This window comes from Pyricularia pennisetigena (genome assembly GCF_004337985.1).
Source record: "Pyricularia pennisetigena strain Br36 chromosome 4 map unlocalized Pyricularia_pennisetigena_Br36_Scf_9, whole genome shotgun sequence".
Classification (NCBI taxonomy): domain Eukaryota; kingdom Fungi; phylum Ascomycota; class Sordariomycetes; order Magnaporthales; family Pyriculariaceae; genus Pyricularia; species Pyricularia pennisetigena.
The window spans coordinates 1,600,764-1,626,101 of NW_021940921.1; the positions used below are offsets into that span (position 1 = coordinate 1,600,764).

General features: G+C 51.0%; 9 protein-coding genes across 9 annotated transcripts; 5 read left to right on the top strand and 4 right to left on the bottom strand.

Annotated features, from left to right (window-relative positions):
• Positions 1-2,394: 2,394 nt before the first annotated feature.
• Positions 2,395-3,661, bottom strand: PpBr36_10409 (uncharacterized protein; the record flags this gene model as incomplete). Its single annotated transcript, XM_029897520.1, has 2 exons — positions 2,395-2,717; positions 3,382-3,661. Coding segments are annotated over 2 exons (603 nt in total), but the record flags the coding sequence as incomplete, so codon positions are not given.
• Positions 3,662-6,656: 2,995 nt separating this feature from the next.
• Positions 6,657-7,451, top strand: PpBr36_10410 (uncharacterized protein; the record flags this gene model as incomplete). The annotated part of the gene is made up of 1 exon (XM_029897521.1): positions 6,657-7,451. The coding sequence occupies one exon, from the start codon at positions 6,657-6,659 to the stop codon at positions 7,449-7,451; it is 795 nt and encodes a 264-aa protein (XP_029744427.1).
• A 42-nt stretch (positions 7,452-7,493) lies between these two features.
• PpBr36_10411 (uncharacterized protein) lies at positions 7,494-8,741 on the top strand (the record flags this gene model as incomplete). The annotated part of the gene is made up of 4 exons (XM_029897522.1): positions 7,494-8,008; positions 8,258-8,338; positions 8,511-8,560; positions 8,653-8,741. 4 exons carry the CDS (start codon positions 7,494-7,496, stop codon positions 8,739-8,741), a joined length of 735 nt encoding a protein of 244 aa, XP_029744428.1.
• Positions 8,742-9,584: 843 nt separating this feature from the next.
• PpBr36_10412 (uncharacterized protein) lies at positions 9,585-10,247 on the bottom strand (the record flags this gene model as incomplete). The annotated part of the gene is made up of 2 exons (XM_029897523.1): positions 9,585-9,957; positions 10,021-10,247. The coding sequence occupies 2 exons, from the start codon at positions 10,245-10,247 to the stop codon at positions 9,585-9,587; spliced, it is 600 nt and encodes a 199-aa protein (XP_029744303.1).
• Positions 10,248-11,129: 882 nt separating this feature from the next.
• Positions 11,130-12,217, bottom strand: PpBr36_10413 (uncharacterized protein; the record flags this gene model as incomplete). Its single annotated transcript, XM_029897524.1, has 2 exons — positions 11,130-11,817; positions 12,099-12,217. 2 exons carry the CDS (start codon positions 12,215-12,217, stop codon positions 11,130-11,132), a joined length of 807 nt encoding a protein of 268 aa, XP_029744304.1.
• PpBr36_10414 (uncharacterized protein) lies at positions 11,808-13,127 on the top strand (the record flags this gene model as incomplete). Its single annotated transcript, XM_029897525.1, has 2 exons — positions 11,808-12,303; positions 12,377-13,127. Exon 2 carries the CDS (start codon positions 12,486-12,488, stop codon positions 13,125-13,127), a length of 642 nt encoding a protein of 213 aa, XP_029744305.1. The 5' UTR covers positions 11,808-12,303; positions 12,377-12,485.
• Positions 13,128-13,405: 278 nt separating this feature from the next.
• On the bottom strand, positions 13,406-14,513 carry PpBr36_10415 (uncharacterized protein; the record flags this gene model as incomplete). The annotated part of the gene is given in 3 exon segments (XM_029897526.1): positions 13,406-13,882; positions 13,896-14,120; positions 14,163-14,513. Coding segments are annotated over 3 exon segments (1,053 nt in total), but the record flags the coding sequence as incomplete, so codon positions are not given.
• A 2,537-nt stretch (positions 14,514-17,050) lies between these two features.
• Positions 17,051-18,553, top strand: PpBr36_10416 (uncharacterized protein; the record flags this gene model as incomplete). The annotated part of the gene is made up of 3 exons (XM_029897527.1): positions 17,051-17,215; positions 17,242-18,014; positions 18,502-18,553. Exons 1-3 carry the CDS (start codon positions 17,093-17,095, stop codon positions 18,551-18,553), a joined length of 948 nt encoding a protein of 315 aa, XP_029744307.1. The 5' UTR covers positions 17,051-17,092.
• A 4,825-nt stretch (positions 18,554-23,378) lies between these two features.
• On the top strand, positions 23,379-23,489 carry PpBr36_10417 (uncharacterized protein; the record flags this gene model as incomplete). Its single annotated transcript, XM_029897528.1, has 1 exon — positions 23,379-23,489. One exon carries the CDS (start codon positions 23,379-23,381, stop codon positions 23,487-23,489), a length of 111 nt encoding a protein of 36 aa, XP_029744238.1.
• Positions 23,490-25,338: the final 1,849 nt, after the last annotated feature.

A 25,338-nucleotide genomic window follows, 5' to 3' on the forward strand; every position in this document is an offset into this window, starting at 1 on the left:
CGGCACCAGATGATATATAGAGGCGTCCGGTCCTGCATTGAGCCTCTTGGCCGAAATGATCAAGTCTTCATCTTCAGATCCAATTCCGGATGATTGAAGGCCAAGGTTCAAAACATAACCAGATACAGCCTTCTTCACCGAAAACCGCATTCCCGGAACGTTTGATGGCATAACGTCCAAGATCTGGTTGCCAAAGAGCGACCGGTAAGTGGGATGGCTTTCCCAGTCGCTGGGAAGACGCGACAGCGGAGACCCGTTCACGAGCAGCTCCGCGGTCAGCAAGTTGAAATGGACGGCCAGCGAACGGCCGCAAACCGACTCGGTCGACGTCTCGAGCCAGTAATATGCAGTATCGGATACTGGATTCCACCCAGTGCCGCCGCTGTATGCCGGCCAGGCCGAGCGTATGGCCCTGTCGAGCGCGCTGCTCTTTCCAGAAACGGTCAATCGGGAAAGGATCCTGTGAGCCCGATGGCAAAGCCTCTTCCATCGAAGATCCGATGGTGAGTTAGTTTTGTCATGGTCAAGGCACTCCTGGACAGCTGTGCAGGACTGTAGCAAAATTGATGCGCTCTCTTCGTCTGTCAACAGGCGCCCAAAGTAGGGCTCCTCGACGTCAAATGTCGCGGTGCATATCAGAGCAATCTCGGCCGACCTGGCTTTGAGTTCCATCTCAGGTTTCCCGGAATTCACCGAGCATGTTTCTTTAGCGCGTACTTTTGCCAGCCAGTCAAACGCGGTCTGGCGAGCCTCGGCAAGAAATTCGAAGCAGGAGTCCTGGACCTGCGCGTCGCTAGAGAGCGAAAGAATTCGAGTGGCCGCGGATATAAAGACGGCCAGGGCCGGTGCCGATTCCCAGTTTTGCTTTATACGACTTGTGGCTAGCCGCAGCTGGACCACAAACTCGGCACAGAATTTTGCATTACCAAGGATCGAGTGGCTCTGCCGCAGCGTTGTCTTTTTATGATCGGGCGGACCAGCCTGGTACATCGCCTGGAGCACCGTGCAGCCCGTCTCTGCCCTCCGGAAGCTGACGCTGGGCATCGCCAACTGCAGAAGTATATTTTGCCATTGAATCTTGTTGCCTGCGACGATGGAACAGAGACCCTTGTACTCCTCTATTGACAGGTGAGGGGGACACTCGGCTTGGTTCGCGATGGCAGCGTTCGGAACAGGCCCGGCAGGGCACATGCTGGGCCGGAACAGGTACTTCTCAAGCACCTTGGATTCCGGTGGGAGCTTGAATGTGCACAGCTGTGGCAAGTCTTGTGTGACTTGTATTCTGGTGACGTACTCCGAGCAGCTCTGATCAAAGTAATGATACTCCAGGCCGTTGTTAACGCAGACGTCGTCAACTTCGAGATTCAGCACAGGCTTCGTTACTCGGTGTGTTCTCGCGCTGGGCTTGGTCGACGACTCTAGACCGATGCGTTGATCGGCACAAGACGGTGCCCGAAACTCGGACAGGGCCGGGTACGTGCCGAGGCTTTGCTCCTGTCGTCCAATGCTGACTGTCCCATACTGGCATTTCAGCACGTCGAGGAGGATAAAAGTGGTAATGTCCCGCCATTCTGAAAAAGGAACGGGAACACAGAGTTCGAATACAGTTGCTTGAGCCTTCATTTTCCTCCGCGGCAGAGGCCACTCGTGAATGCTGATATTCAAAGCCTTCATTTGCCTCTGGTACGAGCATCTGGAACAGCTGCGCGAATGGGTTGTGTACGGCCGACCGTTTTTGTTCAACAGCTCGACATATCGACAGCTTTCTGACTCGAAAAGGTTGTGAAGGCGCCGATACTCTGCCTGAACTTTGGAAAGCTCGGCGATCTTCGCTGTGCGCTGCTTTGCAGCCTTGGACTCTATCTCGACCAGCATATTCTGGTGATGGGTCGATTGGCTGTAGAAGCGTACGGCAAAGGACTGGGGGTCACCAAACGAGCTGAGAATACAAGGAAGCAACTGGTCGGCTGCCCTACACCGTCTTTCGAGGTATTTTTCTACTCTGTTCAGTCTGGCCATTTGCTCACGGAAGGGCAGCAGGAAGGATTCGAACAGTCCTGCAGGAATGCAAGGGTCATACTGCTCCAGCAGTGGGATCTGACCTGTTGCTATTTTGTCGCAAGCAACCCAGAGTTCAATCAGGACCAATACCATGATTGACCTTCCTTCGGAGTTTGTCTTGTAAACCGATGTAGCGATTCTCTCATAGATTGTGATCAGGTCAGAGAGTTCGGAACACGCCTTTTCACTTATCATGGCCTGGCTTAACCAGTCATACAGGTGGTCAGAAACCCATGCTTCGACCTCTGCAAGACGGAAGGCCGTATAGCCATGAATATCGAAAGTCGACCATCCAGAGAGATCAGTCAATGAGCCTTTGCTGAAAGTTGACATGTACGCGGGCGGGCAGAAAGAAGCTTTATCCAGGCTCATAGTCCGGTCTGATATGGACTTAATAAATTCGTCAAGGTTCTTCAACCTATAAACCGTGTCATTGACAAAATTGACCGACTCAAGGTGACGTAGCTTATTGTCGGGGCTTTCGTTTGCAACAAAAGGACGCTGACGGCTGATCAACTCTCGAGCGGCGTCAGTCATTGCCTTGTCTGCGAATGAAATTACTTGTTCTTCCACTTCACCCTGGAAAGCAGCAAGTAGTTTATGTTTACGTCGAGCAACCTTGAAACTCATGATCTCGATCATGTCGCTAGACAGGTCTTGGTGAAAAAGACCGTCCATGAGCAACGAGGCAGTGAAAAATAGCATCAAAGACTTGTAGAGGCATCTAGCCTGGGATGTCGACGCTGCTTCGTGGCCAAGAAGGAGCTGTAGGGAGACCCGGAGAAGCAGCCACACTGGCGATCGGCGCCAGGGCATGAAACTCTTGTGCCACATGATTTCGTCACGTGTGTTCTTCCAGACTCCTTGCGTGATGTCATCAACATGCTTGGTGACAGGCCCCAAAAAGGCAGTCATGAATTCGGTTACGTACACCGGGTCGACGGTGTCACGTGTCTCCTCGTGTAGTTGTCCGGCCTTTTTGACCAGAGGACAAGTGTCGGGGCAGCTCTGGTGGCAAAGCTTGTGCAGAACCTCTGCAAAAGATTTCTGGAACTCCCGGTCACGAAACGCTCCCAGCTCAATGGCCATGGCAGGCCCCGGAAAGTAACGGCGAAGCCTACCAGGCGATTTCATGACAGCCGAGTTGAGTGGTGACAGCTCGAAGGACTCGACGTATACCGAGTCTTGATGTCTGCCGATTAGAACACCGGCGTTTTGAGAAACGACGTTGATACAGACTGCTTCTCCAGAGACTGCAGTGTCTCAGTTCTAGCGTTGGAATGGACCTTCAAGCGACAATACAGAACCTGAGCTGCGTACCCTTTTCACCGATCTCGTCGAGGACCTGCTCGAGCTTATCGCAGTGTATATAACCATGCTCGTTCTGGGCTTGGGTCATGCGTCGAATCATTGAAGCAGCAGATTGCATCAACGCACGATTGCCAAGTGTAACGTAGGTCACAAACTTCTCGATGCACGCCATGATATTCGACTGCAGTGCCTTGCTGTGGCTGGCTTCCCAATCATCTCCTTCAGGGAGCTTGGGGGGCAGGAAAACATGGTTCACCATGTAGGTAAAAGCCGTATTTGTGACTAACATAATGAAAAAATATCGCAGTGTGAAAGCTTGAAAATACTTCGGGGTTGAAAGGTAGCAGAAGTAGTAGCAGTACAAGTCTATTGACTGCCAGACGAAACTAGATTGACTACCGAAGCTTGGCAGCTTAGCATGACTTCCGTCAACTTTTATAGACAGTTGAATAGTTGATTAGCACATGTTTAGCAAACCCTCCGGTCATTCCTGGAAAAACCCCATAAGGGACACCAAGAAAATGTCTCTACTTGATATGCAGAAGATCAGCCTAAATTCAACAAGCACACAAATGAGATGGAAACTTTTTTTTGTTGAGAAAACCCAAATTTCGTGCATGTGCTGCTAGGAGGTTATACTTTCGTTTCTGTACAAAAGACGAGGGCGGAAACCGGCGCTTGTATGGAAGCTATCCTAGATATGATTTGCATCTAATTTCGTTGGGGCTTATATGCCAGGCAAAACTATCACGTGGATGTACATTACCCAGCGCAGGACAATAGCCCGCGCACTTTTCCGGTGAAACCAACTCTGAGGTTTATCAGTACCCTGGCAACTTTTAGTTATATCCAGCTTCATCCTTCTTTTTCAACGCGTAGCTTTTTCACAATAAACAATAGGATTATCAAACCTGAAAGCGCAAATTGTTGAATTACAAAACTGGCTAACAAATCCAAGTTGACGTCGATAAGCTTCTTTCAACGGCCCAAAAACGGATAAATCCAATGGTTGAAGAACATGCGACGAATGAGGAGGTAAATATAGAAGTTGAATGTTGTTCTGAAGGCAAAGAAGCATAAACTCGTCCGTAACGTGTGATCCATGGCCGTCAAGGATTAGTAACTGCTTTTCAGGGGCGTTGGGTAACGTGGATGTACATCATGTCGCGCAGGACACCGAGTCGCGCACTTTTCCTGCACCACACTTCTTCCAACTTCAACACGCGTTTTTAACGGCAACACAAAATGTCATCGCGCACAAAAGAGTCGCAAATACTTTTAGCTATCCAAGCTATTCAAACGTCTCAAAAGTTTAGCCGCAGAGCCGCTGCTAAAATTTATAATATACCCGAAACGACCCTCCGTGATAGGATGAACGGTCGCGTTCCTTTGGCCGACCGTCGGCCAGGTAATCAACTTTTAACGCAAAGCGAAGAGGAGGTGATTGTCCGATATATATTGGACCTGGATTCCCGAGGGTTTCCGCCCCAGATTGCTGACCTGGCCGCAATGGCCGACCATATCCTCGTTGCGCGGAATGCGCGACCAGTCGGGACTCGCTGGGCAAATCGTTTCATCCAGCGACGCACAGAATTAAAGACGCGTTTTTCTCGCGCTTACGACTTCCAAAGGGCTCTTTGCGAAAATCCTGACGCGTTAAACGCGTGGTTTCAATTGGTGGCCAACATGAAGAACAAATACGGCATTCAAGACTGCGACATCTACAACTTCGACGAAACCGGCTTTATGATGGGCCAAATCTGCGGACATATGGTCGTGACTGGGTCCGAAAGACGCGGAAGAAGCAAGAAAATACAGCCTGGCAATCGAGAATGGGCGACTGCAATTTGCTGCATCAGTGGCGACGGCTACGATGTGCCTCCATATCTCATCGTTAAAGGCGTCCACCATCTCGCGAACTGGTATACAGAAGGTGGTCTTCCCGCATCTTGGCGTATAAAAACTACCCCTAATGGATGGACAGATAACGAAACAGGCCTCGACTGGCTTCAGCATTTCGACAAACATACAAAGTCGCGGACAAAAGGCGCATATCGGATGTTAGTGCTCGACGGGCACGGCAGTCATCAATCACCCGAATTTGAGGGCTATTGCAAAAATAACAACATAATTCCAATTTGCCTGCCTGCTCATTCATCTCACCTAACCCAGCCACTTGACGTCGGAGTGTTCGGTGTCCTGAAGCGGGCGTACGGACAAGAAATCAACAACTTCATCCGGGCCCACATTAACAACATCAGTAAGGTCGAGTTCTTGTTGGCTTTTGTAGCGGCGTACGAAGTTTCTATGACAAAAGACAATATGGCTGGGGGTTTTAGGGGAGCTGGACTTATCCCTTATAACCCGGAAGCCGTGATTTCCAAACTGTATATCAAAATACGGACGCCTTCACCCAAAGAGCCTACTTTTCCCACCACCGAATCTTGGGTCTCTCAGACGCCGCACAACCCGACAGAAGCTATTTGTCAATCAACGCTTGTTAAAACTCGAATTAGCCGTCACCAAAATAGCTCTCCTTCACCGATTTTTGAGGCAGTGAAGCAATTGGCGAAAGGATTAGAATCAATTGCTCATCGGACCACGCTTCTTGAAGCAGAGAACCGCAGCCTTCGGAAGGCCAATGAGGCGCTTAGCAAACGACGAAGGGCCAAAAAGACACGTATTCGTAAAGCAGGGTCATGCACCGTACATGAGGTTCAAGTTTCGTTGCAATTAACAAGCGCAAATAATCCAATAATGGATGACGAAGGTGAAAATGGGGAGGGAAATAATGCGCGATTGGCGACTAACCGGCGCTGTGGCAATTGTGGCAGTATAGGACATAATGCACGCACCTGTCAGGAAGATGCAGAAATGTCTGATGTACATATTTCCGACTGCATTGAGGTAAAATAAGCAATGCAGATGTTGCAATTGGAGTTAGGAATGGTGTGGTATAGGAAAAGTGGCCAGGGTACTGTCCTGGCCAGGGTACTGTACATCCACGTTATGATTTGTTCACATGGACCCACTAACTGGTTGCCGCAACAACCCGAGCCACTCATAATAAACCATCATCGGTTCCGTCGTTCCACCGCATTCAACATTCCGACGCATCAATCGCCACATTCTCAACTTGTGCAACCATGTCATTTGTAACCGACCCGTCTCAAATTTGCTTGTGGTGTCGCGTGAGTTCATGGATCGACTCTACCGCACCTCAAGAATCGAAGGAGCAAATTAGGCACGACGAACTCAACAAATACAATAACCACAAAATCACTATGCCTGTAACACCGCCCTCCACGTCTCCATCGAAACGAAGGCGTCTCATGCCTTCCGACAACTTTGACATGCCTGACGATTCTGAGTCAACCACTCTTCGCACTGCCAACTCAATTGGCAGCGACATCACAGCCGAAGCGATTGACGACCCGACACCACGAGCACATAGAGGTGGCATCCCGCCATGCCATACCTTGCCTTCGTCGCTTGCCTTTCGCCCAAGTGCAAGTCATTCCCAAAGCTCGGGGTCGATAGTCTCCGGTTCCAGTGCATCTGGTTCCGGTCTGACCCCCAGGCGACGCTCTGTGAGCCCGGTTAAGAAGACAAACGACCTACGGAAGTTAGCCATACCCACAACACTCACTCCGCTTACAGCACCAAAAAAACAACTCCCTCCTAGTATGCTCACCATCTATAAGCGTATCGAGGACATTATGCATTATGGAGACCCATTTGCGCCGGTGGAGGTCAAATCAGCCATCAACGATATCATGCAAGCCACCGGAGAAAGAGAATGGCCCACTGGCTGGTTTGAGCAGCAAGCCGATACTGGTGGCGCGGTTGCGGAGCGGGAGCTGGAGAGAATTCTTGAAATCCAAACTCTAGCAGCAGAGCGCTCGAGCGAGAAGGCATCTGAAGCGACATGGAACCTGGAGGTTCACGGTCCGTTGCTCAAAATGGCAATGACCGCAATCCGTGGTGTTTCTCGTCACTTGATCACAACAGCAAGAATTGAGCCCAAATGGCTTCCGATCACACGCATCTCGCCAGGACCCTCAGTTTCAGCTTCATAATCCGGGTCGATCAGGTGTTCTGGCAATACTGTCGGGGGAAAGATGGTAGATTTTGCCCTGACTTCGGATACTACTTCTACTCCTCTGGCAGTAATTAAAGAGCATATCTATGCCAGCGACTTTCCGGTAGATTTATCTATTAACCAAACCACATACAACCCGCTGACTCTGCGGCCTATTGGTGTAAGCGTCGAGACCAAGGCTTCTGCTGCGGGAGCCGAACAAGGCCGCATTCAACTTGCTTTATGGACCATTGCATGGTACAAGAGAGTCCAGGCATGGGTGGATAGCTGCGCCGATGATATTTGTCTTCCTGACGCCATGCCAGTTATCTTGGTTACTGAGCATGCATGGAACTTGGCGTTCATCTGCAATAGGGGTGGCGAGGCATTTGAACTGGTATATGAAATCTCGATTGGGAGCACTTCGAAGCTGCGTGATTTATACAAACTTCTGGCTGTATTGCGCATTTTGGGTCACTGGATAGATACTGATCTCAGACAATGGTTCGAGCGGTTGTTCGAGTATGTAGATAGGCGCGCAGGTCTGTCCAGACGGTGGCTCCAAGAAGTTTAAGATTGCACCCGCAGCCAACCCCAAACTCGTTCCTTGATCGACCTGTTATACATCCCAATTACTTTGGAACAAGAAACGCTTTATAAAATGAGACGCGGACGCTCACGAGGCAAATTTCTGCCTCGCCCACCACTTTTCCTGCCGATGGGCTCAGGTTGCATGGGCCTCCTTGCCTGTCCGGATTTGTTTCTGCCTGGCTTGTGAATGTAGTTTTTCCTGCGTTAGCAAAGGTTTAACCAGTTTGCATTAAAAGAAGATAACCGCACTTATGCGGCGAATTGTATTCTGTTGGAAAGATCGTCAGCGCCAATGTAAGTGCATGATTTAGAAGGCAGGGGTGTCTACAAGCAGATCTGTTGGTTATGTGGGCGTGCCGCTTTTTACAATAACAAATATCCTTCCAGCAAGTAAGTGGCGATTGGTGGATGATATTTGGCTCTTTCGGACCCTAATGCCACGATTGAAATAGGCGTCGACAGCTAGCGGAATATTACATCAATTACCGGCCTCGTTGGCTTGGGTTAACTTTTGCGGTAAGTTATACCAGAGAAGCGTCACTGTAATCAAGGTTACGTTCCGTTCTGACCCCGCAACAGATTCGCAGGCTTGCCTTGTTTTCACACAGAGCTCGCCCTGAACATTAAATTTTCCGATTTATCGGAGCCGCCAGAAATCGTTTGCAAGCCTCAGAATTCCGGAGACAACTTATGTTAAACATATTATCTAGCAGTGGAGACAGAAGACTAAAAATTGTTACTAACGGTAGACGCGTGACATCGGCCCACTGCATTCCTTCCGCCTCCATCTTTCGCATTCCCTCGACCAGTAACCCGTGCTAGCACTTAGAGAATTTGCAACGAGTACCCTCGCCAGTACGAAGTGACACCTTGAAGGGCACATGGGATCACCCTTATCACCTAACCCTTACTCTATATCAAAGCTAAACCTTATCTTTGTCGATAAACGGCCAGTTTCCTTCTCTCATACCACATCAAATTCCGACGTACTTGCAACTTCGCGATCGACGCGACGCGCAAAATGCGCCGCAAAAAACCCCGCGTCGCTAATGTCCGCGCAAGGCTTCCGCTCAAGCAAAATTAGCCGCCCAACAGGTAAGTGCACAAATCGACCTTGCATGGCTCAACGCTTAAGTTCAAGAGGCCATGTGAGACTGGAAGAAATGTCGTGCCGGCAGCGGAAAACATAAATCGCATAATTCACGCACGCAGGGAAGGTGATACTAACGTCATTGATCCATTGTTGTCGCGGCCGTCCAATCGGCCCCCTCTTCGAGCAGAAGCTTCACCACTTCGACGTGTCCTTAGCTTGATGCAGCGTTAACGACGTCCATTCAATATAGGGATCAGGCGACCGGACAAAAGCCCAACTTGGATTTTCTCCTCAGACACTCCTGGATGGACCCGCAAAAACAGCGACGGACCAAATCGCCATCCAACCAAAGATTACTACACCAAAAAATGCAAGTATCAAAGTTTCGAACCTGAAATATCAAAATTCAATTAAGATCAGCAGACTAACTTTGTAGTAGTTACCTAATTAAACATTTGGTCTACTACTAGTATGGTTGATATCACCGTCCTTTCGTGCCTCAATTGTGACAGTTCTATCTCCGGCTGGCGGCACGACACTGCTTTCAATCTCAGGTAACTTCTTGTTCTCAAACACAGTTGCAGAGCTTCCGTGCGTAACGTTGGTCGTCTTGTCGGTCGTAGCAACGAACATAGCCTTGGGATCCAGAGGTTCCACATGACTAAGTGCAACGTGGCGATCCTCACTCATCGATATGGGACACGCAATCTGGTATTTGGCATCGAAAGCGGCGCGACGGTCGCATATTCTCTTGGTCGGGGAGTGGTCAACGGTCGCGAACGGCAAGGTGTAGTCGAGGAATGATTCCAGCAAGATCTGTCTTAGGAATTAAAGCAAGTCATTGAAGAATTCGAGCCAAGGAGAAATTGATTTATGCATTTACCGGTTGGGTGGCCATTTCCGCTCAAGCGGACGCCTGGCGCGGACGTTGACTACGCGTAGCTTTTTGCGGCGCATGTCGACGCGTTGATAGGGAGTCGCAAGGGTACCAAAATGCGATATGAAAGGGGAAAAACAGATATAGAAAAGGTACTTATCGATAAGGACAAAAATCTTAAGGCTTGCATTGGGCCAACAAAAGTTGTCCCACAAGAGAAGAGGGGCGCCCATCACCGGTTGGGGATCCGAGCAGAGACGGCTCCAATGCTTTTGGAGGTGGCAAATCAACAGGATAAGAAGCTAGTTTTGGCGCCTCGGATCTCACACGACCATATTTGCTACGTAGGCACACCCGACACGCATGAGGCAAATCATGTCTGGGATAGGCTATTCTAATGGTACAACAGCCCTGTCGTGCAGCAATTGGCAAGGCACACAACCCGGACTTCTTTGACTGTATTTCATGCGTTACTGCTCATGATCGCATGGGGAAGTCAGGACCCCCTAGTAGTGTCTACCCCTTGAAAATCACTATCGCAAACGTGACGCCGAATAACAATCCGTAATATTGACCATCTAACTAACGGCAACAATACAGTCAACTATTTCCGCTGTAATAGTCAAATTCAGGTGACTCTTCACGATCGACTTCAATTGCACCAGCCTCATTTTGGGCCCGCTCCCTAAGCCCGACGAACGTAGTATTCGGGTCCGGTTCGACCCTCTGTTTTTTCCGGGGTGCTACCGCCTCCAATCGCGATTCCAATTGTTCAACTTTCCGTTCTGCGCTAGCAAGATGTAAATCCTCGGAATCCCAGCCTTTCCGGATCTTTGAAAACAACAAACTTTGCGTAGAGCTGTTCCCAGTTAGCTTAGCATATCGTCCCAGTTGATCTGCCACCCTAGAACTTTTGGGGGGTTTTCCAGTCCACCAAACGAGCCGTTTAGGATTGAATGACCTAGATTGCCGGATTCTAGCGGTGATGAACGACGGTCGTCGTTTGGCCTCACATAGCTTTCAGCCCCTTGCGGTCTGACTGCCTGCAGCGATTTTGGCAAAGGAAAAACCACTCTGGTACGCTGACAGCCTTTGAAAAAGCACATGCCGTGCAGCTAGTTTTGTACACGGAGGCGCGGTTCGCCGCCCGCTGAACCTTGAATATCGACTGCAAGAGAGGCGTTGTAGTCGAGATCGTTAGCGTCATGGTGCTGTGAACCGATTTGTCCCTGCATCACCGATGTGAAGGCAAAGGAAGGTGGCGGCGATGGCCCATTGCATTCCATTTCTTGAAGAACAAAAACTGCACGGTAGAACGAGTGCCACGGGCTGTTCCACAGTTTACCTAGCATCAGCTCCCGACGTGCTAGAATCCCTGCAGCCAGCTCTGCAGCCATGTCATAGAGATGCTTCTCGGTAAAGGTTACCCAACGTTTCCCAACAGAGGCGGCGTCGTAATCTAAGTAATCGTAGATCTGGTGGGCCAGAAAATCGTCTGTATCTTCTAGAAAGATGGCGAGCTGCAGCAGGGCTTTCCGTTCATGCAGGTTGAGATTTCCTTTAGCTTTCTCAATCCATGGCAATTCTGGTGGAAAATCTGCGGTATCAACAACGCGCCCTAGTTTCCACAGATGGCCGCGCGTTTTGACGCCGTGCTGTGTTATGTCGACATCGATCAGCCGACAGCCTTTGTTGTACGTTAATGGCCGAGGGCCGTTCTCGGGCGCGTTGAATTTCCGGAACATAACCTTCTTAATGAATTCCAATACCGTCAGCTCGGCTACCGATGGCAAACTGTCGTGGCTGTTGTCGAGAATTTCGCCGTTGAGCAGACACATCAAGAACAAGCAAGCGCAGCAGCAGCCCCCGCAAAAGGCAGGCAGAATTGGAGGTGGAGCCAGAAGAAGCCATTCAGGTGCGGTCACTGTCTAATGGCAGACTACCGGATGAGCTGTTCTCGCTTGTGTCCGAGCTCGAAAAGGTTGCAAGTGGTGATACCCCAGTGCTGCACGCGTCGCTTAGGCAGGAGCTGAAATAGGCGGAGGAGGAGGCAAAGGAGAGGCGTGCGTTGGGGTATCGCATACCTGATTCCGCATTTACGGGCGCAGCAGAAGACACGACTACAGACTTGATCACCGACATCCCCGCTGCTAAAGTCTGCGAGTTGCTTCTCGCCGCTTTGCGCTGTCAAGAACGCAAACATGACGAAAATGGGTGGAACCAAGCTGTACATTACCAACTGCTACGCCTGGCGCTTCCAGCCGATGGATTCGTTGATTTCGAGCCTTGGTAGGACCTTTTCACGTATTCTCCACCCAACTCAATTTTGTTACTAACCTTTTGCGTGGCCAATACTGCTTAGCACAACCGCAAGAATCACTCCCGAAATCCTCCCGAGGTCTTCTTCGTCGGGAAAAAAGGTCGATTACTGTTTTATAATTAACGGAGCGTCCGCTTTTGACGAGCCGGCGATGGAGGCGGCCAATAGGACTGGCACATGGAAGACACCGGCACAAATCATCGAGATACTGCGGCGCAGGACGCCCGGAACATCAATCAATCATACCGATTTTGGCCCCCTAAACAAATGGCCCATCGCCCTCAGCGTCGAAACCAAAAGACCCGGCGAGTCTGGCGAAAAGGCTGAGCTGCAGGTGGGGGTCTGGCAGGCCGCACAGTCGAGGTCGCTCGAATGGCAACGGCAGGAACAAAAGCATAAACTACAGATTCCACAGCATTCACGGCAGTCACTGGCCGCTATGGATGTGGAAGACGAGACAGTTGAAGGAGCGGCGGTGATCGGGGTCATGGGCCCGAATATTGCCGGAATTACCACACCTAGCCAGACCTCGATACCTCCTACCACACCTGACTTAGTGTTTCTCCCGGCACTGATAATTGTCGGTCACGACTGGAAATTCGCAGCCACAACTCGAGAGGACTGCGATGGCGGCCGGACAGTACTGTGGACTGAATCTACTGTTGGTAGCACCAGCAATCTGCTCGGCATCTATAGGATTATTTGGTGTGTCCGCCGGCTGGCAAGGTACGTAGAGGAAAGGCATTGGCCGTGGTACGCTGAGTACATTCTAGGCCTGCGTCTCGAGACATAGTAACAAAACATAACAGAAATGGGCGATGACGAGATATCAATCGATATCAAGTCTTGTATGTCAGAAATTTCTACCAGCCCTTCGTTGTTTGGCTATTTGTTCTGCGTATTTTGTGCGTGCCAAATCCCTTTTCGTTTGGACAAGCTTTATAGCCAAAGATAGCGCCACACGCATAAAACTATCAACGCGCTCCACTAGTGACGAACCCAAACCTTCGGTATTAACCAAAGCATTGGTAACTTTCTTTTGCATTTGTCGCAATGTAACTGGCGTAAGGGTTATTGTCCTTGACAATCTTTTCGAGACGGGAGACGAGAACAACTAGAAATTTTCTTTGCGTGAAACAAATAAACCACGTTTCTGACCAAGGTGAGGTATTGTTGTGGCTCGGGCATAGTTTGGTCCAAGGAGTCGTATGGAGATTCGTCGCTAAAGAACCGCCAACGCTTCCAGATGAGATCACCGTTATGCTTTAACGTGGTCAAGTCGATATGTTCCGTGAATTGGGCAAGGAAGATGAGGAGCTCAAGGTCTGCGGGGTCCCTGGCTCGTAGGCAAAGGAGGCTAGCAGCCATAGGAAGCTGGAAATCTCTGTTGAACAGGCCGAGAAGCTCCGACAGTTGTGTGGCTTGTGGCGAGTCAAGCTTGGCGTACTCCCCGTTCCACTGCTGACGCCTCCTCTTAATCCAATTTGCCCATTCACTAGAATCATCTAAAAATTCCGGATATAGTTCAAAAATACCGCCGCGCCAGTTCTGCAGCACAGACAATTGAGGATTTGCCTTCAATGCAAAGCGCCCCCTGCGAAAGGAACTCGCCAAAGTAGTAACCTGTTTGACGCATGTCCCACAGAGTTTCGAGGCTCTGCTGGTAGCCGTCCTTGTACGATATGGCATCCTCTTTGAGCGATTTGGTATACCTATCAATGAGGTAGGCGTCCCGGACGAATACCAACTCAGGAAATCGGGTTATACTTAGAATGACGATATGGATCTGCTCAAGCGATAGATTGCGGTGATGTTACAAGTAGATGACGAGCTTCAGCGCGAATAAAAATGAGCTTGTCCATGAGACGAAGTTTGAGTGCCCAAGGCTCTTCGGCAGCCACCAGAGATGTCGGTTGAGAGCATCGGCCACTTCTGCAGCTGTCCGAGATTTCATGCTTATTTGACTGCCGAGCTTCGTGTCGAGTTGAGCGGCATCCTGTGAGAGTATCCAGTTCCCAGATAACATGCCAGAAGAACCAGGATAGCAAACTCGGAACAGAAACGCAGGCACATCGGGAGCAACGTGTTCCCAATTGGCGTGGAAAGGGCTCCAGGAAAAGGGGAGCTGTCTTTGCGTTTCAGTGTTATCCTGGATCTTCAAGGCGGCGAATGACTCCGAATCTCGTCAAAGGCCATTTTACCGGTCTTAGGAAATTTGGCACAATATCGTGACGGCGTCTTATCAGTGAGTGATTGTGCGTTTGACGTTCTGCTTGCTTCTTTTTCGAGCAAACAGAACTCTGAAAATTTTCTTGGACTTCTAAATGCTACCCTGACAAGAGATCGAGATGCGAAACGTTCCGGGTAAACATATTTTCTAGCTTGAAAGTTACTCAAATCAGTGTCCACAACCAAAATTTGCCACCTGGGCATGGTTACAGCCTTGAGACACCAGCACCAACATACGTCGTTGCTTTTACCCCGCAGCGTATGAGGACCAGCTAGGAAGGATCCACTTCCACTGCCCTCCACCTCGAAACGCGATGACAAACTTTTAGATAGTGGCGAAGGTGGGAGCACAGTACCAACGGCTGTTACTGGCGGAGGTTCATATATAAACTGTACTAAAATTATTTCACTCCCATCATCCGGTCTTTCTACGGCTGCGCTGGTGTTCCTTGATCTGTACTGCAGCCTGCACGACGGTGTGGATGGTATCTTGCTCAACCTTATCTTCAACCTGAGCGCTTCAGTTGCAAAAATAAGTAAGAAGAGAAGGGAGGGAACCCTAGCATGAGGGTGGACCTGTCACTTTTGAAGACCCACTGTCCGCAGGACATAAAGTCGCCTGCATTCTCCCACCGATATAATTATGGGCCTTTTCCATTCATCGACGTTCCTGCAACCGCTTGAGTAAATTGATTCGCACGAACTGTCGTGATTGTATCAGACCCCACTCGATTGACATCACAAGGCAAAAGGAAATATCAGCCAGAAGTGTTGAAACTCTGTCAAAACGAGAATCTCACAAGATTTTGTAAGCAGTCGATTGACTTAAATGACGGTTCTAAGCTAACATGGAAACATTTACCTATTGCGCAGCCTTGACGGTGAAGATCGCGTGATTCACCCTGACAGGTGCCATACGGTCTCAAAAGGAGAGAGCACTCGACACTGCCAACAGCTAGGGTTTCACAGCATGATGCTGTTTACCTGCGGCACATGTTCAAAAAGGTTCCAAGCCTGGAATTCCCGTCAAGATCACATGTCAGATTTAAGTCATCAACCACCGCCATTCGAATGCAACGATTGCGGCAAACATTTCAGAAACCAGCAAGCATTACTGGACCACATGAATGACTTAGGTCACTGGGTTAGATCAGAACCGGAATATGACGACATCAGCTGTGATTTTCGTATCTGTAGGGTAGACCCTTAACGGCCAGTAGCCAAGTAATGATAACATAGGTCAGCGCAGCTCGAAAGATCGCGCGTGAAGGCATTCTTAGCCGGAGTCTAATGATGCAGATGTATGTTCACAAAAGGCATATTTTGATAGAATCAGCCCCGTCTGAACTCAGGCAGATTTTGGGCAGTAAAAAGGCACATGCGATCCATCCCAAGATGAGGGCTTGCTTTCCATTTTATGTTTCTCATAGGACCAACAATCAAACTGAAAACATTTCGTTTTCGCAGTGATTAGCAGTCACACGTCGGTAGTTCGATGGCTTAAACCCGAAAACGCAAATAGTGTATACAGAACCTTGACTAGTAACGCAGAGGTTGTGGAGGGCACGACAGTAACCCAAGCAACAGTGATCATCAATAAACCACCAGAAGGCTAAGGAGTGTTAGGATTTCCCAACCAATACCGGGCTTCTTGAACGCCACGCAACCCAACATAATTTGTTAATACAACTACATTCGTCGAAACTAGCTCCAAAAACCTATATGCCTATCAAAAAGCTGCTTGTTCCCTGGTCACCCATATTGATTCTTGTTCCGATATGTTGCTTCCAGCCATCCTGAAAGCCCGGTGGCAACGTCTCTACATGAGACACTCATGTGCAAATAATAAATTGCGTCTGCAGAAATCTACTGATCTTACCGAGAACCTTATCGCAACAGGCAAAAAACCATGTATTGGATGAGGTACCGAGTATGTCGCTCGACTGGTACTTGTCTGGAGAATGAAATCAGTCCGGGCTGGAGGTCATGGTAACCACTCTATAGTTCTTCGATAACCAGCTTGTCTTTTCCGAATACGCAAGGTAGTACAATTAGCGATTAAAGCTTCACGCGCAAGCACAATTCGCATTTCTTTGCGAAGGATACCTGATTTTTTGAATTTCCCATACGCAGGTTTTCTCCGCACTGGCAAGGTACAGCCCTCACCACGTCTCAGATACTTTAAGTTTTACGAACAGATAGGCAAAGGTTGCACCACGAAGTAAAGGCTTCGATAATGAAACCGGTATCTCAATGTCCTCTGTTCTATATCGATAGGCACGAGCTGGCAGCGACCAGCTGCACGGTCATAAAAATAAGACTTCTATTTACATAGTTCCCTTAACCTGGAAATAAGCACGAAGAATGCCTTGATGCATACATTTGAGTACATACTAGAGCGTTTTACAAATACCTCGTGTGCCCCGACACAACAGCCCCGCAGCCCCACTATTGCTAGTGCGGCGGCAGTTAGAACACCAGAAACACTAACAGATTGAAAATTTTCACCCTCACTCGATTGCGGCCGCGATGCCCTCACAGGCAGTTGCCGTGGCGGCAGCATCGCGCAGGCCTCATCGGGGTCCCGCACGGGCCCAGCCATCTGGCCTGGCTGAGTCGCAACACGCGCCAGACGCAGCAGCCGAAGCGGCCGTACCACGGCGCCGCCGAACCCGCAGAGGATGCGGCTGCAAGACACCCCCCCGAGCGACGGCCCCGCCCGGCTCGATATGACCCAGCTGATACAAAAGCTGCAACGGGACGTTGATATACAGAAGGAGGTGGACCAGAACGTCGAAGCTCACTTCGCCCGCATCCTGCGGGGCTACGAGGGCGACAAGTATGAAGACCATCGCAAGTTAGCGATGTCGATCGAGGACGTAGTGTTGGGGCACCTCCGCCTACAAATGTTAGGGGAGAAAGAACGCCCCCGCTTTCCGTCACGGTCCCCACCGAAAACCGACCAGGGCTCGCCTGCGGACAGCCGCGCCGGAAAAGCGACGGTGCCCGAGGCGGCGAACCGCAGTTGGGCTACCGTGGCTGCCTCCACGGCAATCTCCGCACGAGCGGCGACTACAACCCCGTCGAAGGGGGGCTCCACCCCACCCCCTCCGGTCAGGAAGCAGCCCGACCACCGGGTCCTAATCCGGACCCATCAACCGGGCCTGGACCCACGCGAACCCTTCGCCCTCAGGCGTAAAACGAGCGAAGCAGTGGGCGTTACCCTGGCTGAAATACCAGCAGTTATGCGCACACCGACCGGGTGGGCAATTAGAGCAGCCAAAGCAACGATCAAGGACAAGCTTCTGGAAGCAGGAGCACAGGAGGAAATTAAAAGGATTTTCAACGGAACCTTCATTACAATCCCACAAAGGTGGTACAACTATGCGGTCCCGGGCGTTCCCCGCACGATACACTCTCCCTGGGATGACGAACCCCTAGACGTACAGCAGTACATTAAAGAAGAGGCTAAAACACAGGCAGGCCTTAACCCTGTGGAATACAAACCGTCCCGCCATGGCTACAACCCGGCTACGGGCACGGCGACGTGGATAATCTCCTTCCTGCAGCCGGTACCCCGACTATTTACCCTATTTGGCACCAGCGGCAAATCGCGTTTAGTGAAAAAAACCCCAGGATCGAACTTCACAGCACGGGTTGCCAGGGTTATTGCTATGCGAGGCGATGCATCCGCCCCAAGAGATGTGGACAATGCAGCCGAAAGGCGCACGCAGGGGAATGCAAAGACCCCCCTAAATGCGCCAACTGCTGCGGTCCCTTCCCAGCAGGACACAAAGGGTGCCCGTCCGCCCCAAAGTTCGAGAACAATAAGGTTATTCGCCCTTCCGTACGGAAATTGAAAGACATAAGGAGACATGGACAGGCCCGGTACACCAAAGAGCTAGAAAGGACTGCAGAAACAGCTGCAAGAGCTGCAGTGCGAGCGGCCGCCCAAGCAGCACAGCCAACGGAGGTGGCCTTGAGCAATAAATCTTCCACGACCAGCGGCAAACGAAATAGATCGACATCGGACGCGGGAGCCATCCGCCAATTCCTGACGCGTTTCGCCCCTCCCACAAGCAGTGAGGATAGCTGCATAACCGTATCAACGCAAGCGACCTGCCCCTCCGCCACGAACGAACAACAGCCCTCTTTACAGGACTAGGAAGCCATACCGCACCCCTTTTCGCGCAGGGCTCACCCTGGCGTGGGCAAACGTAGGCAAAAGACAGGTGCCACACCTCAGCCTGCTAGAATTATGTCACCAACAAGGGGTAGACGTTATTAACATACAAGAGCCGGCGTGCTACCTGGGAACGAGGACCCAGACGCATCCCGGCTATGACCTTTTCGCACCTATAGACCACTGGAGCGCTACAAGTTGGGATGAGTTTGTGGCAATACGGCCCCGGGTGCTCACCTACGTCTGGAAACAGGCGGGACTTTGGGTCGTTCAACTTCGACCCACACAAACGCGGGATGCGCTCTGGCTGGAAATCAACGGGACCCAAATCCTGCACGTCTACCGTGACGTTTTGAGTACAGAAATGCTGGAACTAGTGTACGGCACGGAGTTAACGGGACCTACGGTTGTAGGGAGATATTTTAACCTTATCGCGCAGGCGTACGAGCCCAACCGTTCCGACGCGCGAGGAGGGAGAGAACTTACCCGGTGGGTCGAAGGGAGCGGGATGGAATTCACTGGAGAAATCGGCGTCCCTACACATCGGGCAGGGGGAGTGCTCGACATGGTCTTTTCCAACATACCCTTCGCCATTACAAGGGTTGCCGAGGAGTTACATACCGGATCGGACCACCAAACGTTAAAGACAAATCTCCCGACCAAAGGAAAGCAATATTCCGAGCCCATAAACTACGTGGTCCGAGAAAATAAGCTCGAAACGTTCCGGAATTTGGTGGGCGTCGGAATAGCTTCATTATCCGACCCTGAACTGGCCGAAGACGGGCCGGCGCTAGATACTTGGGTGGACAACTTCAACTGCATGTGGCAAAGCGCTTTAATAGCCGGAGGCACAGCCCCCAATAAACGGGGCCGTTCGGCCCCTTGGTGGATACGAGACTGCCAAAACCTGTGGGCAAAATACCGGACCGCTCGGCGGGCACCGGGCCCACGGGCCGGACGCACACAAGAGGAAAAGGATTATATTACGGGCATACGAAGGGCGAAGGCAGACTACTGGCGCAGGACAATCGACGAAATAACAGACGACAAAGGCCTATGGGACGTAGTAGGTTGGCACTAACTGGCGCCCAACCTCCGATCACCCCCTTTGATCCACAACGGAATCTCCATCCACGATCCAATAACTAAAGCGGAGACGCTACAAAAGGAAGTGCTAGGCCGCTTTTCCAAAGATGACGACCTAACAGAGGACCCCCTCGACGGTTGGGTTCAACAGGAAGCGAAAATACAATGGGACACAGCAGTCTCTGCGGAGGAGGCGGAGAAATCATGCATCGGGGTGCAAAGCACGTCTCCAGGTACGGACGGCATCACAGTCCGGCTGCTCACAGCCTGCTGGACAGTTCTCAGTGAGCCGGTCCGCAAACTTTACCAGCGGTGTCTGGAGCTCAGCTGGTACCCAAGACCGTGGAAGCGGGCAGAGGTCGTTATGCTCCCTAAAGCAGGTAAAAGAGATAAAACTAATATAAGGTCATGGCGACCAATCGCCCTGCTTTCGTGTCTGGGCAAAGGTTTGGAGCGAATTTTCGGCAGACGTATAGCCTGGGCGGCGCTCCAACACGGAATCCTAAGCCCAACACACGGAGGGGCGCTCCCACGCAGGTCTGCAACAGATCTCATTTGCGCCCTTACGCAAGATATAGAAATGGCTTTGGCGGAGGGGAAAGCAGTTACAATAGTGACAAGCGACGTCCAAGGCGCCTTCGACGCTCTGCTCCCAAAACGTCTTATAAAGGAGATGAGGGCGATGGGTTTCGATATTCGTCTACTACGGCTCGTGGACCACTTCCTGGCAGATCGTCAAGCTCGGATTCGTTTGGAGGCAGCAACCACCGAATATAGCAGCCTTGAATGCGGCACACCGCAAGGATCTCCGGCGTCACCCGTTCTCTATATGGTCTATTTGGCGGTCCTGGTAAAAGCCGGAGGCCGGTGGAGATTTGCGTACGCAGACGATATCCTAAATTGGAGGGCCTCACCATCGGTACGGCAAAATGTGGAGGAGCTCCAAAATGCAATGGGTGAAATGTATCGGAGTGGAGCCGAGCATAAGATCACGTTCGCACCGGAAAAGACGGAAATGATCCACATTACCCGAAGCAGAACAGAAAAGGACGTGGCCATGCAAATAAACGACAAAACAATCCAACCTATCACGACGGTCCCAGACACCTCTGCAATATCTGCTGTTCCAGGTCTACGCTGGCTTGGGTTCTGGTTCGACAAAAGACTGTCGGGCCGCCGCCGCGTTGACGAAAGAAGCACCAAAGCCATGGTAGTGGCCCGGGATCTCCGCAGCCTCGCTGGAGTCAAACACGGCCCACTGTGAGGATCAGGCCCCTAGACCTACCCTCAGATCACGACTCGGCTCCACACCGAGCCAGGGATCGGACAAGGATCCACTACCTCCGGATTTAAGCGCGTCTCTTGAGCGCGTCGTCGATTGTAATTTCTCTCTTCTCTTCAGTTTAGAATTTTCGTCGATAGCGCCTAATACACTGAGGTTCTCCTATGTATGCCTGGCCGTGACACCCACCAGCCGCCTCGTTGCGAAAGGCTGCAGTAGTATGCGTCCTGTCGTCGGTATCATACGCAGCGGAGGCGTGGTACGACCCAAGGAAAAGACAAAAAGGCCTGCTAATGGCGGTTAACCGTCCGTTGGTACACGCGGCTAGGGCCGTCCTCCCGGTCTGGAAAACCGCCCCAACAGCCTCCATCCTCAGAGATGCCAGGTTACCGTCAGCAAAGGTCGCTATGGAACACCACCGGCTAAAATACGCATTTCGATTACGGTTGGCGGACAAACTGCATCCATTATACAGGCGACAGTTTAGACATTTAGTGGAACGGGGCCGCAATGCCGGTCATCCCCAACCACGGGCTTCGAAACTGCTCGACGCCGAAATGGTATTTCCGCCGCTAATTCCCACTCCACTGTCACCACCCCGGTACACCCCCGGATCCCGCAAAGACCCAACAGGGGGCAAAAGCAAAAGGGAGGCAGCCAAGGATTTCCAAAGGTGGGCAAAACAGCTCGGGCCTAACGATATACAAGTGTTTAGCGACGGCTCCGAACAGTTTGATCAAAACCAAGCACCTGGTGGGATACGGGTTTATTGTATATCGCAAAGGCGAGATAACGGCCCAAGGTTCAGCAGCTTTGGGCGGGCCATGCCACGTTTTTGACGCCGAAACGGTCGGGGCACTGCGCGGCCTCGAGGCAGCCGACGCGAACCCAGGAGACACAATATGGGTGTGTGTGGATAGCGCCTCCGTTATTTGGGGCCTGAGAGGATCCGCGTCACTGTCCTCGCAATGGGCCTATATCCGATTCCACGAACTCGTGGAGGAGCTGAAAGACACAGGCGTCAGCGTCCGTATACGATGGTACCCGGGGCATGAAGGAATCGAAGGGAACGAGAAAGCAGACCGCCTAGCGGACGAAGGCGCGAAAGGACCCGCGGACACCGACCCCCGCACGCAAGGCGCGACCGTCAGCGGTATCCGATCCGAGCTTCGGAAGGCAGCCCGAGAGGCCAGCGCGCGATGTTGGCAGGCCAGGAAGACGTCAGATGCATACGTGTTACGATCAAGGTATTGGGTAACCTGTTCTTATGGTAAAGTACAGTGGGTTGAAGCAACTGAGCGTCTGACTGGGTAACTGGGGTTCTCAATGACTGGGGGTGAAGTTATGATCGTTCTCAAGTATTGAGGTTAACTAGAGTTTGATTGCTGCTAAGCAATCCTAGAGTCGAATCTATCTACATGGTAATGAGCGTGTCTTATATATCCAAGTGATCGCTCTTGTGTAAGTGATCATGATCACTCTGGGATGATCATGACTGGGGTTGATCACCTTCTTGGCAGTGATCGTGGTCACTCTCGCCCAGTGATCGGGTTAGGGTTACTTATCTTATTGTCACGTGACCTCGTGTTCCCTTCCTCTTGCTCTTGGTCCGTGATTCTTGGTGGCTCTGGTTTGGGTTCCCGACACTTCCCCCATTCTTGCCTAATCGTGTCGGTGCCAACCCTGGTCGTAACAATACGACCGGTGGCAATTGAATACAACCCAACGAAGGAACCAAACGAACTCGGGCTACCCCGGCGGATTTTGGGGCATTACCTAGCTATGCGGACAGGACACGGGGATTTTCGAGGTTACCACGACCGGTTTGCCCACCAGGGCGCAAAAACGCAATGCGCTTGGTGCGACAACTCCACGGCACCAGACCATTTGGTCCACTGCCCAAACAGTGTCAAACTATGGAAAAAGTGGCCCAACGGCCCGACTCAGCGGCCAAACACGCAGACCAGACAAGAGTACCTATACAAGACATTGGGGAACCCGCGGGCCTTCAAGGAGTTCGCAGCCATTACTGGCCATTCAGCCCTCCCTCCGCGCTAAAAGCGCACCGAACCGGCCCTAGTGGACACCCCCGCGCGCAACGGTGCGCACGGACAGACGGCGGAAGGCGGCGCAGGCTGGTCATACCTCTGCAGGAATATAAGTTGCAGGGCCGCAGCAGGCACCCAGCCCTACATCGCCGCGGGCCCGGCCCGTGTCGATCGATCCGCTATATAGACTTATGTAGACTTAGATAGCGCGCCGTGATGCTCCACGTGCGGCTGCATGCGCGGAGAACCGGCGTTGCCGGCGCTCCGCGCGGCCCGGCGTTAATAGACACTACTACTACTACTACTACTACTACTAAAAGCCAATAGGAATGAGTCCGTCATAAAACGCACTGTTCAGAAAAGCTAGCATCAACTTCAATCTCGACTCTTTCTGGCGAACCATGGTAAATAAAAGCAACCACCAACGACCTAATCTGACATTTCTCCGCGGGAAAGGTGCGTTATTCGACGGGCTCATTACTATTGGCCTGCATCGCATTGAGTGGCATTCCATTAGTAGGGGAATGCATCATAAGGTTTGGAGGCTGTGAGAGGCTTGCAGTGAAGAAATATGAAGCACGATGGTCAGGCCAGAACAATCTGCGGAAGACTCGGATCCAGGGTTGCCGGGCAGCCAGAAGCAGGAACAAACCGCTACTGACTGCGACTGTGCTGTAAGCAATACATCAACTTGCAGGCTGGTGCGGTCTACTTGACCTCTTCTGGGATAAAGATATACATACAATCGACTCTATGGGTTGCTTTAAGTATGATTTTTTCACAATATTATTGCAACTGATTTATACATAGTTATACAACACCAAAATCAAATTGTATTTGCTTCTGGGTAAAAATTTCGGGTGGCAGATAGCATTTTGATTCTGTTACTGACGCAGGGTGTCAGGCGGCAAAAGAGCAACTTGACTCAGAAAATTGTTAAATAAGCCTCGGTGTACAGCCTCCGTGTGTCGCCAAACTGGAACATCGATATTAGTATCAGTAAGGGATTACAGGCGCCCCATGCACCGCAACCAAAAAGGACGCCCGTAATGCGCCAGACGGTTTCACGCCTAACCTAAGTCACCAAACCCACTAGACGACACATATGATCACCATACAGAACTCAGGGAATTGATGAGCGACGGGGTAATAAAGTAAGAACTTTTCGAAGTTCTCTGAAGCTCTAATATTATTGGCCGCAGCACACATCATCCCGCAGCTGACCTCTCCGGCAATTTACCGACGTTCGATGCTACTCAAAAATCGAGAAGGGTAGAACACCATCCTCTACTGGTATGTGGCGGCTTTGGAGGCTTTAGCTGTGAGGGTAAGTCTAGAACTGTCTTTCAGAATGCCTGCAAAAGCAGGTTTGCATGCGAGATACTTTGGGAATGGTGCCTCAATCCATTGTCTGAGACCAATAGTTACATACGTAGTCATGACAGATAGTGGCAGGGGTTGATATATGTCCACATTTATTTCTCTTGGTTAACCTTGAGCCTTACATGCGCTTGTATCTCTTGCAACGAACCGTTCGATGGCAATTGTGAGCTCGGTTCCACCAGCCCAGGATGCCACATCAATAAGCAGGATGCGGTTCACGATGGGCTACAGCTCCAAGGGAAGCTGAATGCTACGCTGAGTACAAGCTTCATGGAACTGGCCATTTCTTATTTCTTGTTCTACACTTGTTATCTGGTCTTTCGTTGAGCAGATGGCCGTGGTGTTCTATGCTAGCTCACCAGCGCTACGGCAGTTTCTGAGTCCCTTCTCAGCAAACAAAGTCAAAAGTTCGAGCTTGCCCAGGTAGCATAACAGCCACTCGGGACGTGGTTGTCAAGCATGAGCCAAAGGCTGGCCATCGGGACACGAACACAGGCCAGGACATATGGTGGCATTGGATTGCAATTGGTGCTAGAGATATATGAGGTTCCCCTGCAGCGGCTGGTTGAATGTCAAAGGACCAAGACGGATGGGTTTACTTTGTATGCTGGAGCTCAAGTTTGCGCTAGGGTTCAGTCTTCTAAACAAATCCCAAGGCGACGTTTATTCCAACCCACGATATCCGACATTGATGCCGATGGCAGTGTGAATTGAACTTGGCAAGAGGCGATAACCTACAGTTTGGTGCTGGGACCTGTGCGGCGAGCGACTTTGACACACCCACGACCAACTC